The sequence below is a fragment of the Dermochelys coriacea genome, chromosome 3, assembly GCF_009764565.3.
Source record: "Dermochelys coriacea isolate rDerCor1 chromosome 3, rDerCor1.pri.v4, whole genome shotgun sequence".
Classification (NCBI taxonomy): domain Eukaryota; kingdom Metazoa; phylum Chordata; order Testudines; family Dermochelyidae; genus Dermochelys; species Dermochelys coriacea.
Window position 1 is genome coordinate 55,744,752 of NC_050070.1, and position 13,570 is coordinate 55,758,321.

General features: G+C 43.1%; 1 protein-coding gene across 1 annotated transcript in view; it reads left to right on the plus strand.

Moving 5' to 3' along the window:
• COL19A1 (collagen type XIX alpha 1 chain) overlaps window positions 1–13,570 on the plus strand; it is a 345,729-nt gene that overhangs the window by 30,502 nt on the left and 301,657 nt on the right. The window contains exon 5 of the mRNA XM_043510441.1: window positions 13,090–13,213. Coding sequence (XP_043366376.1) covers window positions 13,090–13,213 — 124 coding nt within the window. The remainder of the gene's footprint in view (window positions 1–13,089; window positions 13,214–13,570) is intronic.

Here is a 13,570-nt window from a genome sequence, read left to right on the forward strand (position 1 = left end):
TCCTTTTCTGTTCCCGGCAAAAGCATCGCACAGACAGAGAGAGCCTTTGTTTCTCCCGCCCCCGTCTCCAGCTTTGAAAGTATCTTGTCTCCTCATTGGTCATTTTGGTCAGGTGCTAGTGAGGTTATCCTAGCTTCTTAACCCTTTACAGGGAAAGGGTTTTTCCTCTGGCCAGGAGGGATTTTAAAGGTGTTTACCCTTACCTTTATATTTATGACACATGGTATGCCCACATCTTGAATACTTCATTTAGTTGTGGTTTCCCCATCTCAAAAAAGATGTATTAGAATTGGAAAAGGTACAGAGAAAGGCAACAAATTATTAGGATTGAACAGTTTCCATATGAGGTGAGATTAAAAAGACTGGGACTGTTCAATTTAGAAAAGAGAGAGCGGGGGGGGACTATGATAGAGGTCTGTAAAATCATGGATGACATGGAGATAGTAAATAGGGAGATATTTACTCCTTCACATAACACAAGGACTAGGGGTCACCCAATTAAATTAATAGGAAGCAGGTTAAAAACAAAAGGAAGTACTTGTTCACAAATCACATAGTCTACCTGTGGAACTCATTGCCAGGGGATTTTCCGAAGGCAAAAAGTATAACTGGGTTCAAAAACAAATGAGAAAAGTTCATGGAGGAAGGTTCATCTGTGGCTACTAGCCAAAATGGTGAGCGATATAACCCCGTGGTGTGGGTGTATGTAAATCCCCAACTGCCAGAAGCTGGATCTGGACGTCAGGGATGATGTCATCCATAATTGGGATGATGATGTCAAAATTGCCCTATGCTGTTCACTGCCTCTGGCACTGGCCACTATCAGAAGACATGATGCTGGGCTAGATGGACCATTGGTCTGACCTCTTACAGCCTTTTGTATGTTCTTATTGTGACAGATTTATGTTACCAATCTGCCTGGGGCTTCAGGTGATTAGGCTGAGGCCGCAGGATTTTTAGGGGAGGAGATGAAGGAGCACACCAAGTAACTAAGTTTAAAGCTTTATTAACCAAATAACAGTGGTGAGTGTTGGGCGCGCCCCATGTCTCTTAAAGGGAGGAAGAAAGCGTTAGTGTCCGAGCCCTAACCCACTTTCATACTTACACACACACAACCCAAGGCTGGCCAAGCCTGGGTGTAACGTAAGAAGAAGGCTGGGGGGAAGGGTAGACGAGAGTTCTGCCCTTTGCACAGGTCGTCTAGGGTCCGCTGTAAATTTCTGACTTGCTTCAGCTCTCAGGAGGATTTTAAGCCCTGTGTTCTTCCAGGGGCGATTTCGTCCAGGGACCCTCGTCCCCCGTGCTCTTGGTACCAATCCAAACCGGCCTTCCGCAGCTTCCTTAGTTTCCCCAAAACACACCGGTTTCAGGGTCGTGAGACTGTTTTTTTTTAACTTACTGACCTTTGCATTCTTACTAGTTCTGCAATCCCTGCAGTTCCGTCTGGCTCTGTTCTCCTTTCTCACGGCTGGCCGGGGTTAAGATACAGGCTTCTGGCTGTTTGGCAGCAGAGAGCTTGTTTGTGTGTGCTGGCCTTGGGCTGCAATTTCGTTCCTTATCTTTGGGCCTAGCTGGATCGTTGAGTTAACCCGTTCCTTTCTCCCTTCCTCCCCCTTCGGCCTCTTGTAACCTGCAAAGGAATCTTCCACTCCACACTCACACCTTCAACCCTTCCCCAAATACTTTCCAATGCATATAAAGGGATTAGCAATATACAACACTGGTGCTGACCCAGAGGACCCCATGGTGGGGGGGCATTTTATTTTGACAGTCCCCCCGAATCAACACCCCATTGTAAGGTGTCACCACTTAGGTTTCCACCCTCCCTCTGACACTGTGGCTAGTGTCACTGTTGGCCTCCTACACAAACAGCAATATAGCAAAAACAAAATTATTAGGGCAGCAACAATTGCATATACATGCCGGTCTTGGCTTCTAGCTTCATTAGTAATATAGTATAACACATCCCCTTGTTGACATAGATGCCCCACCCAAATGGCTGTGGCAAAGGCAGCTTTCTGCAGGTTGAATGTGTGCTGCAGCATTGTAAAGGAGGAGGAATTTGTCTGGAACACGGTAAATTGTTCCCTGGTGTGCGCCAGTGGGAGAAAAACATTCGGTGTAATTCATGAAAAATTAAACACAATATAGTTAGAAATATGAACTAAATAACAGCGGGGCCAATGCACTGAAAAATTTTGTGCTTGAGATTTTAACAGCAAGTCGAGGGGCACCTTGGGGTAGGTGGTCCTCCAAACACATGCAGAGGTAGTGGTAAACAAATGTGCTTTAGTGGGGGCGTATCCTGATGCCTCCCCTTCCCAGGAGATCTGTTGACCCACCTCATAAAAGCAGCCTAGAATTTCCCTTTCTTTATGCATTATTTGAGGGGGCTTTGTAGGCCATAGCTGCCAGGTGTTGCCCTCTGCAATTCATATGTGCTGATAGTCAGGGGATGCAGTCAGCACATACCGCTTAGCCATGTCATTGGGGGGAGCCACTTCCCACACGTCGCTATGGACCACTCAGTCCCAGAGGCAGCCTTTCCAAAGGCCTGGTTGGATTTTTATAGCAGGGCCCCCACTCCTTTCATGGGGCTAAAGGCCATGAAGAAGCAGGCTATGCCTGTGCACTTCCAGTTAGTGAGCTTCCAGGAATAGCAAAAAGGCTATTGCTTCCGGGCAATCCCTGAATGGAAATGGATTTCCCTTGGCCAGGCTCCATGGAGCACATCCTCCTGGATGCTACCGACTTGCTGGGTTACATATTGTTGGAGCTGGGAACACACAGAATTCCTAGCTAGTTGGTCCCCGACCTCAATTATGGCCTCAGTCAGTCCCTGTAAGGTGTCTCGAATGTGGAGGGCCAATTTAGCAGTATGTTTGAGGGCAAAGGTGGTTACTCTAAGGTGGGTGAGATCCACACTTGTGACCAGCTGCAGGGCCTTTTTCAACTGTCCCAACCTCTCATCTCTTATGGCCCCTTGATGAATATTCCAAATGCTAGCTGCTGAATTGGCCCCATCCCACAAGGAGCTCACCAAGGTCCACTTTTTCCGGGGGGGGACAGCGCCTGCATAAGGAGGGCAAGTTGGAGGGTGGCCCCCCTGGTACAATTGGAAAGGAAGGCTGGGACTTGAAAGTGCTTCAGAGGCAAGTAAATGTAAAGCTCCCAAGGTGGCATTGAGGTAGATCCAGTGTTGAGTGGCTGCCTCCCACTTGGTGGCTGGTAAACTTTGCCACCACCGCTGTGGATGGAGATGTGGAGGTGCTTTTCTAGGACCATTCCCTGAAGACTGCGGGCTAAGCAAAGGAGGCTACAATTTAAAAGGGATGCTGGAAATTGTTTGGGGCATGTAATATTTACCTTCCCACACTGTCAGGACGTGTGTGCGGATACATGGGTGATAGAACACATTATATATAATATTTGGAACTACGGGAATTAGTTGAACCCTACACCATCCGGGTGCCAATATTGCAACCACACCCCAATGCCAGCTTTCAAAGTGAAGCACTGACTCTCATGGCATGTTGAACTCTTCTGTGATGTTGAAAATCTCCCCACGTACCTTCCCATCAGTGGTTCACTTGGTCATTGCTCCCAGGTTTCTCCTGCCCAGTGGAACCACAAGTGTTGGCAGTACAAATAGAGATCTTCCTCCTCCAAAGGTAGGGGCCATTGTTCCAAGGTGGAAACAAACTCTTTGTGCGGGGGTGGGGAGGGAGGTTTAGGTGGAGATGGGATGCAACATTGTCCCGGGCGGTGCTGCCTCGTGGGGTATGGAGTTCTTCTGGGTTAACCCATCTGGGACCCAATTGAGGAGGGATATGCAGGGCCAGGGGACCTGAGGCTCTCAGCGGGGGCTGCCCCTGGAAAAACGCCCAGGTAATACGCAGTGCCACGTTCCCAGGATGGCGTGCCATCATTGCCCCCCACCAATGGATAATAAACTTTTTTTTTACTATGGCCAATTTTGGATCCAATTAATAAAGGAGGACAAAAGCTTCGGAAACTAAGGATTCCCATAAAAATATATTATCATACATACATTGTATTATAATAAAGGATTCTGCAGGCCTGAAGCAGCAAGAGTAGTCCCACCCCTCCTGTTTGGGGTGTCCCTGGGCTCCCGCTGTTACTACCTGTTCTGCTAACAAAGGAAAAGGGAAAGGAAAAGAACAACGTAAATACACCTATTGGGGGAAATTGAGGCACATACAAAAACTATCTAAGTCATTAGTCATTCCGTTATAGCCCTCCCTCCCCTCCATCATGGATGTCGTTTGCCTGTTTTAGGAAGTCATAACAACAATATTGCATCCAGGGATCAGAAATTACTATTTCTTGCCAAATAGCCTTTTATTCTGCTCCAGGCCACCACATGAGGAACAGGGTTTCTCCCTCTAGGGCCCAAGGGAGGTCCGGGGCCACCCACCAGGTATTTTGCTGTGGCCCTACTGTGTTTATCCAGACTATGCACTGCCTTCATGGCACCTCCCCTCCAGCCTTACGCCACATTGTAGCTCAGGCCCCATCAGCAGCTCAAACCAGGGAGAGCCTCTGGAGGTCTTTTTTTTAATAATATAATTATTCAGATAATCCCATGAACAGATGGAAACCTGGATAGTCCAGGCAGATGACAGGTCCACAACCGAGCCTCACGATGCCATGACCAGAAACCTAGGGAGAAACATGTTTTGAGCTGATTGGCATGCACCCATTTTAGTTTGTCTGGTAGCTGAAGCTGGCACACTACCAGGAAGATGCGATTCACAATGGAATACAGACCCACCCACTTGGAGTCCAGAGTGTGGGCCGCCTTCCCCAGCTTTTGCAACATTACCTTGTCTTTAATTTGCCATCCCTGGATGTCTTTAACAATGATTCCCTTACACTTGGCCTTTTTTTAATTTAAAGCGGCCTTTACGGCTTCATGCTCTTTCCTCAACTGGGCAAAGCTGAGACTTTTTTGGTTGTGGCAAATAGTAAATGTGATTATTGGTAAACACAGCATTTACATTATATTTACATTTGTTTACTAATGGGTTGCTAACACTTTCATTCTTCCAAAACACTTCTTTCCGGGAGTTAACACATACACATTGCCCATTATACAGTACTTTGGTTTTATTATATAATTTATTTTACATATTTTATTTTTATAATTTATTTTATTATATAATTTATTTTACACTTTTGAGGAGTTCACTCAGTACAGCCTCTGGTATCCAGTAGCTTCCCTCCCTTACCAGCCCACTGGGGTAGCCAGAAGGATTCCATGTGCCATATGAGGAGTGGGCTAACTTTTTATATTTTTGCTTTTAGAGCTTGTTGGTGTGCATTTTTAATAATAATTTCCCCAATTAAAAGGTCTGGCCTTACTATGCTAGAAACTTATTGCATTTATTCATATTGATAAGTATCAAACAGTGATTTTTTTCTTTGATTTAGCAAGTATCTTAAAACATTAGTGTTTCCTGATATTACCCAAAACATTTTGTGTTGCAAGGTAGACAAAGCAAGTATCTGCATTTCAGTACATTCCATAGCTATAGCAGTATGTTTTTTTATTATTATTATTATTATTTGTTTTTGTATTAGGCTGTCGTGTAGCTGGGACAGAGAGCTTAATTTATTTGTAATTATCTTCAGGTTTACAGTATTTATAATTCCTGCTTTAAAACTAATTCCTCCTAATATGGTGTCTACTACCTGAGGATGTTTCCCTGAAGTATTTTTTTTAATACATAACAGTACCAATAACAAGACAAACATCACAAAACAAAACGTAGAACACAAAACACAATTTCTGTTGTGACAGTAGATTCATGGTATTTTGGGTTGTTTTTCAGCTGGTATCAGCTTTTTCTGATTTTTGAAAGACAAAAAAAATGTTTCTACCCCTTTGGGGGTGGTAGATTATTGCTTAATTTTTTTTTTTTTTTTTACAAATAACCTTGCTGATAGCAGTCAAAACAGAGGAATTAACCTCATATTTTCCTGTGTTTGTTCTATAGGCAGGCCAGGTTTCAATGGCTTCTACCTTTATTAGTTAGGTAATTTGCATTAACACAGACACTTTCTGGCTTGTTTTTGGATCCAAAGCCATTAGCAGCTTAGAGACTTTGTCTTAAAAGGTACACAATCAACTTTCACCAGAGTTTTGATTATTTTTTACTTTTAACTTATGCTTTTAAAACGTACAAAAATCTGAAAAAGAAAGCATAACCTATTGTGGCTCCCTTTGGAGCCCTAATAGGATTTTAATTAAGTAGCATGATATGTTTGCATTTTTTATTTTTATTTTTTTTAACAATATACACTGCACATGTCCTGGGGAAAATGCAATTCCTTCTACACTGCTCTTTTTTTACATAGCTGTATATAGGTTACATTTCTTTTATACATTTGGGGCAGTTAAGTTCCAATAGAACCCCATTATATTCTTTTAGCAAATTTGACTAAATTGTCCATAGTCAAATGATTTTAATTAGATAGTCTCTTTGCCTGGATTATTTACAGACATTTCTTTGGAAAAGGGCCCATTTTTCTTCAAAATCGCTGCAAAGAAACCAAGAATTCTCTTTTCATAACACTTTTAAAAAAATTTTTTTTTGCAGTTTAACTACTTAATTCCCTCCAGCCTCTGCAGAGTTAACTTTTCACTTTTTCTTTAAATTACTTGCTTATCTCCCAAAATGACGCCTTAATCAACTCAGATTTTAGCATTCCAAGTACTATTTCAGGTATTTGAATTCCCCATATCTGCACTTACTCCTTTCCTTACTCCTGCCACTATGCCCTCAGGGCTTTCAACCTGTTTTCCAGTTGTCTGGGCCTGAGCTTGCTTTCCTTGCTGAACTATCCTTTTTCATGGACACAGGCTTTGTTCCACTACCTATTTAGCGAGAAGGGTGGGCTCCTTAACTAGCCCCCATCCCACCTGGTCCCTTTCCTTAAACATTTCTTTTAAAATTGTGAAATCACCACAATATCACTCACAAAAAATACTACACTGCCCAAACTCCTATATCCTTCAGAATTTGGTTTAACAGAGGAAGATCTGTTTAAAAGAAGTAATCTCTTGAACAGAGGATCATCTTTGGATTGTTTCCTTGTAAATATTTTCTACACAGGTGCAACCATTATTTGCCCACACTCTTATATCCTTCAGAGTTAGGTCTCGTATAGAAAACACTGCTTGAACATATTTCTTTATGAATCTCTTTTACCTGTATAACTCTTCCGTGCCCACACTTGTTCAAACAAGTCTATACCAATCCCACAGCTGTCCCCAAGTTTTTACCCTTCTGCCTTACATACTCGGCATACAGGTCTAACAAATCCTGCCAAGTTTGCATACTTTTCTGAGGCTCTGCCATGGAACCCCAGGGATTGTGTCCCACCTTAATGAGAGCCCTCTCCAGCCAGGAGAGGTCCTCACGCCCCTTTGAAAGAGGCAACAGGGTCCCGTCCCTTTTTGTCACCCCTCCTGTGGCTCGGGCATCGGGTCCACCAACCTCCCATGACACCAGAAGGCCAAGCAGCGGGACTCCTATGTCCACACTACCTAATGCCCATGCGTCCAGCCTTGAACCCATCGTGGATGCTGTCTTCCCACAACTGCAGGACTTCTGAGTCTGCGATCATACTCTTTTGTTTCCTGAACATGCTGATGCAATTTGTTAATACTGCCAGTTAGAACAGTTGGTGCGCTCCTCAGAGCCCCCCCACACACACACTTCGCCAAAAATGTGACAGATTTATATTACCAATCTGCCTGGGGCTTCAGGTGGTTAGGCTGAGGCAGCAGGAACTTTAGCGGAGGAGATGAAGGAGCACACCAAGTAACTAAGTTTAAAGCTTTATTAACCAAATAACAGTGGTGAGTGCTGGACGCGCCCTACGTCACTCAGAGGGAGGAAGAAAGCATTAGTGCCCGGGCCCTAACCTACTTTCATACATACACATGCACAACCCAAGGCTGGCCAAGCCTGGGTGTAACGTAAGAAGAAGGGGGGCGGGGGGACGGTAGACGAGAGTTCTGCCCTGTGCACAGGTCATCTAGGGTCCGCTATAAATCTCTGACTTGCTTCAGCTCTCAGGAGGATTTTAAGGCCTGGGTTCTTCCGGGGGCATTTTCATCCAGGAACCCTCGTCCTCTGTGCTCTCGGTACCAATCCAAACTGGCCTTCCGCAGCTCCCTTAGTTTCCCCAAAACACACCGGTTTCAGGGTCGCGAGACTGGTTTTTTTTTAACTTACTGACTTTTGCAATCTTACTAGTTTTGCAACCCCTTCAGTTCCATCTGGCTCTGTTCTCCTTTCTCACGGCTGGCCGGGGTTGAGATACAGGCTTCTGGCTGTTTGGCAGCAGAGAGCTTGTTTGTGTGTGCTGGCCTTGGGCTGCAGTTTCGTTCCTTATCTTTGGGCCTAGCTGGATCGTTGAGTTAACCCGTTCCTTTCTCCCTTCCTCCCCCTTCGGCCTCTTGTAACCTGCAAAGGAATCTTCCACTCCACACTCACACCTTCAACCCTTCCCCAAATACTTTCCAATGCATATAAAGCCATTAGCAATATACAACGCTGGTGCTGACCCAGGGGACCTCATGGGGTGGGGAGGGGCATTTTATTGTGACATTATGTGTGTGAATGTGTGTTCTTTGGCATACCCTACAGCGCTCTGATGTCACAGGAAGGACACTCTGGGTGTTTGTGGGCAGGCTGGCGGCAGATGGCTGATACTACAACCTATGCTATAGTTCAAAATAGATAGGTTTCACACCTTTGTGCTGTTCAGGGAGTGTAGAGTGCAGACTTTTTTTCATCTGAGCCTGTCTTTTTTTCCTATGGCCACACTTTCTTTCTCTGAGCTGCTCACATATTGGGTGATACTGCATCATGCCATCATCACAGCCCTATGTACAGGCACAGTATTGTGCTACATCAATCTTCGTGTAACTTGCCTCTTTTTCACTAATGTGCAGTGCTGTATACTTCCTTTCCTATTGCAAATAATGGATAGCTCATTGTGTTGTCATGGGGAATTCCTTTTACATGCTCACACTGATAGGAGCACCTAAATTGAGCACTATATTAAGCTTTTAGAGAGATTCTAAATTCCAGATCTAATGTTCTGTAAGATTCTAAATTAGAATTTATGTTTTTTCCCATATTAACATTATGGTGTTCTCTGATTTAGGGTATGTCTTTTTCTGTGAGCACTATTGTGTATTAAAACACGTCTCTTTAATACACCCTAATTTTGGTTCTGATCAAAGGTTATATAATTTCAATCTTTTTGTCTTAGTATAACACTTTTACTAATCAGCTCTGTCTAGACACTCTTTAAACCACGTAGCTGCTTTTTATTCTGTTATGTATTGTTAGAGCCATTCAAGTAATAGAAGATAGGCAAAACCCAATCTTTCTTGAGGAAGGCAGTTTTCCAGGCTCCATTCCCTAGATGCCTGTATTATGGAATTCACCATTGAATGGGAAGCACATCCTGTAAGGGATCCATTAATGATTTTCCATTAATTCGTCACCAGGGAATGTTCCTTTACTTGTGCTGTTGACATTCTTCCTCCCTTCAGAGACTAAATGCATACCTTCTATGTGCCTTTTGTTAAATTAGGTCTTTGGAATACAGTAGCTATGCTGGCATAATGCAATTGGGATAACTGTAAAGTATAGTTTTACACTGGTCTATTTTCTAAAGAAGTGAAGAGCATGAAGAGAGAGTAATTGTTGTTGTTGTTTTTGGTTTTTAAATATGATAATCAATGAATCAACTACTTCATTTATTTAGGTCTATTGACTCACCAGTCCATTGTGAGTCTGATCCTTCTAGTGTGAATCTCATTTAGAAATCTAAAATTCTTCAACATTTTCAGCATTATCAGAAAATCATAAGAAGCATAATCAATAGATCGTGGGATAAATTAATTCCTGGTCTAACTCCACTTAAATCAATGGAGTTACACTAGGAATTAATTTGACCCTGTGTGCTTTTTTCGTTTACTCTGAAATACTCTCCTCCATTGTCACTTTTCCAGCTCAGTGACAAGGGAAGCAAGAACAAGCCCATTATATCTGAACTTTTATTCTGTTTCCCAACTGTTTGATAAACAGTGCAGAGAGAGGGATGTGTTTTTCGTGTGATGCACGACAGTCACAATTCTCCTTTGTAGTATATCTGAGGTAAACTTTCAAAAGACAATTAAACATTATTCATGTAGGTAGCATCACGAATGTCCTTGGAGGTAATGAGAGAATCACTGAACTGTACTTTCTTAATGTAAACCAAGTGCCCAGAAACTTCTCCACTATTTGGCTTAAAGACCTTTCTCTTTCCTTCTCCCCTTCACACCGACTTCTTCAGAGTTTCCTAAACTTTCACTGCCTCTCTCTCTGACTGGTAAAAGATTTTGATGACACTCTTCTGCCTCAAGAAATACCAGCTGTTCTGACCCAACTTGCAGTAGCTAAAACCCTCCCATGTCTCCTTATTAAGCTGTTCAGACATCATGGTGATAGGCACCTTAGGAAAATGAACTGTCAAACACTCCCATGTACAGATGTGCTGTGTGGGTTTGTGACAGGATGGGGGATCCCATCCAGTGCAGGGTGAGTTCACCCCATCCTTCAAGCTGACCTCTGTCTCTAGGCAGTGACACCTAAGGGCTAAAGTCAGTAGAGTTGACCTGATCTGCAGGGCCAGAGTCTATATAATCATCCTGGTTCACAAGTCAGTGAAGCCTAGTGGCCAGTGTCAGTAGAGATACCCCAGGTTCGCAGGGCAGTGAGGCCTAGCGGACAATGCCAGTAGAGATACCCCAGGTTCGCAGGGCAGTGAGGCCTAGCGGCCAGAGTCAGTAGAGTTGCCCTTCAGGGCAGGGCTATCTGACCTACTGGCCAGGTGGGGCATATGGGCTGCCATGGGTGAGTGGGGTCATGCTGGTGGGTGAGTGGTGGCCAGGGTAGAGGGTCTCCACTGGGTCTCAGCCAAGGACCCTGTCAGTGGCGAGTGTGTCTGCCAATGAGTCAGGGATCTCTGTCCACAAGGCGCTGACTATCATCAGCACAATGGGCTACTTCCTACTGTGATACTTGTGGTGGCAATCTGTGCATCTTCAGGGTCTCTGGGTTCCTTGGCCAGTGCCACTCCCTGTAGCTCAGATCTCCCTGGGGCATCCATAGGTAGCTGGATGTCTGCTTGGGTCTTGGTGCCTCCGGCTTCCACGGTCTAGGGCTCCAGCTGCACCCGGGCGGGAGCCAGCAAGGAATGTCCTTCCTCTCTGGTGGTCAGCCCAGACTGAGCTGGGCTGCTCCCTCTTATATTGGTGCTCCACCTGGAGCATGCCCAGTAGGGACGTGGGGGCATGGCTTCCTCCACCCACAGTGAGGACTTAACCTTTCCCCGTCCAGTGCGGGGTGAGTTCACCCTGTCACAGGGTTATGGGTGTCTGTCACAGATCCTGCTTGTCTTACATTTCACTGTAAAACAGAACTGGTCCTACCTCTTTAAAATAATTTACTGCTTATCGAAGGAGGCTCTTGTGTATTGTTTAGATTTGCAAGTACATGAAAAATCTTGCTCTCATGAACTGGGGCACCAGTTCTTTCTAAATGGGAACATGCAAATAATTGATATGTAGATTCAGACTACCAACCTTTTTAGAAACTATGCCCCTTTCTCTTGATCTGAGCCTTCCCTAACTCACCTTTGGGAAAACGAGAGTATTCCAGCATAACCACCTTCATGAGTGAAGGCTACAAGAAGCCCTCAAAGCAATAAATTATTGTACTTTTAAAATCTCATTTCAGAATCAAGACCTGGAAAAGCCCTATTTTTTAAAAAAATTGTTCATCTATTTCACATAAAAAGACGAAAAGATATCTGTGCAAAGACTATCGGTAGCCAGATTAAAATGAGTCCATAAAAACTACAAAAACAAGAGCAAAACGGTGTCAGTCCCCCTCTTGCCCCACCACCAACAAAACAACCAGTCATTGATAACACATCACAGAACCCACAGAAATGCTTAATCTGAAACAGACTGCAGAACCTCACAAGTGGATCACACTGTATGCTTTCACATCTTATCTTGATCTTTTACCTGCTCCTATTGATTTTCTCAAAACAAATATTTCTTTAGACTCTTCTATAATCATCCTTAAGATTCCTCACAGATCATACACTGAATCTTTAATTTCTCTATGGAGCTATTTGTTTATCTAAATCACTCACTTTTAAAATGAACCTGGCAGGATTTCACTGAGCATTTACATGTGTAATTGCTGCGCTGCAAACTTTGAAATATTTAGGTATTCTTGTTTTTGTCCCAGAATAAGTGGCTATATGAATTGATGGCAAAACTTCTGTGTACTTTTCCTCAAGTGGTAAGAGATGACGTGTTTTATGCATATATTAGTTTATTTTCCTACCCGATCTGCAGATAAATAAATTATAATGCAATATTCATTAAAGTTGGAGGTTCTCTCTTGTTTCTATTACATTAGGAGGTCAGATTGACATATTTGGGATTACAGAAGGCTGTAAATGAGTGTGTAATTGTATTAACATCTACAGTGATATAAAATTAAACCATTTATATTGCATGGTCATGGGGAGGGCGAAAGGGGACATTTTTCTGCTTTATCAGATTATCAGGTTTCAGGCATTCTGATGAGGGGAGTGTCTATAAATCCAGATGGACACCATGTATTATTTTCATTAGACAAGTATTGTTCCCTGAGTAATGAGATATAGAATAGCATACTACAAAATGCCAGTGCAGTTTTGTTATATATGTATCTGTTTACATCTGTCTCATCTGTTCAAAACATTTCTTCAGTGCTGGAAAAGCAATTGTGTTTGCAGCATAGTAACTTTCAGTTTCAAAATTTAAAGACTTAATTATTGCAACCTTTGGTCTCAGTAGGGTTTCATAAGTGTAAATGAAGACACGATTTGATACTGTGTGTTGAACGTATGTCTGCTGTATCCTTAGTTCCCTTCCCCCACCTTCCTTTCATGTATCAGAATAAAAAGAACCAGTTTTCTTTCCCCCTGCACCCATAGGCAAGTATTTCCAAATGGGCTTCCTGAAGAATACTCTTTAATAGTCACATTCCGTGTAAGACGAAACACCAGAAAGGAGCGGTGGCATATATGGCAAATTTTAAATCAGTATGACACCCCACAGGTAAGAATATATTTTATTTTTCACTTCATTTTCAATTTTTTTGTTGGAGGAGGATAGATATAGGTTAGTGGATCTTTTGCCTCTGGATTCAGATCTAATTTACATAAGACAAATCTGCTGTTCTGAAATAGCATGGTGGTCATTATTCAAATCACAGAAATACAGAAGTTCAGCAAAATTTCTCCAGTAATATTGGAATGGTACTAGCTGTGTTGCAATGTAGGATGGATGGACACTGAAAAAGTTCCATGAGAGAATATTTCATGATTCCTGCCTAATCTATGCTATTAGGTTGCTCACTTATTTTTCTTCCTGGTTTACATACAGTCTATGTTTGCTTGTAATTCTGATTTATAC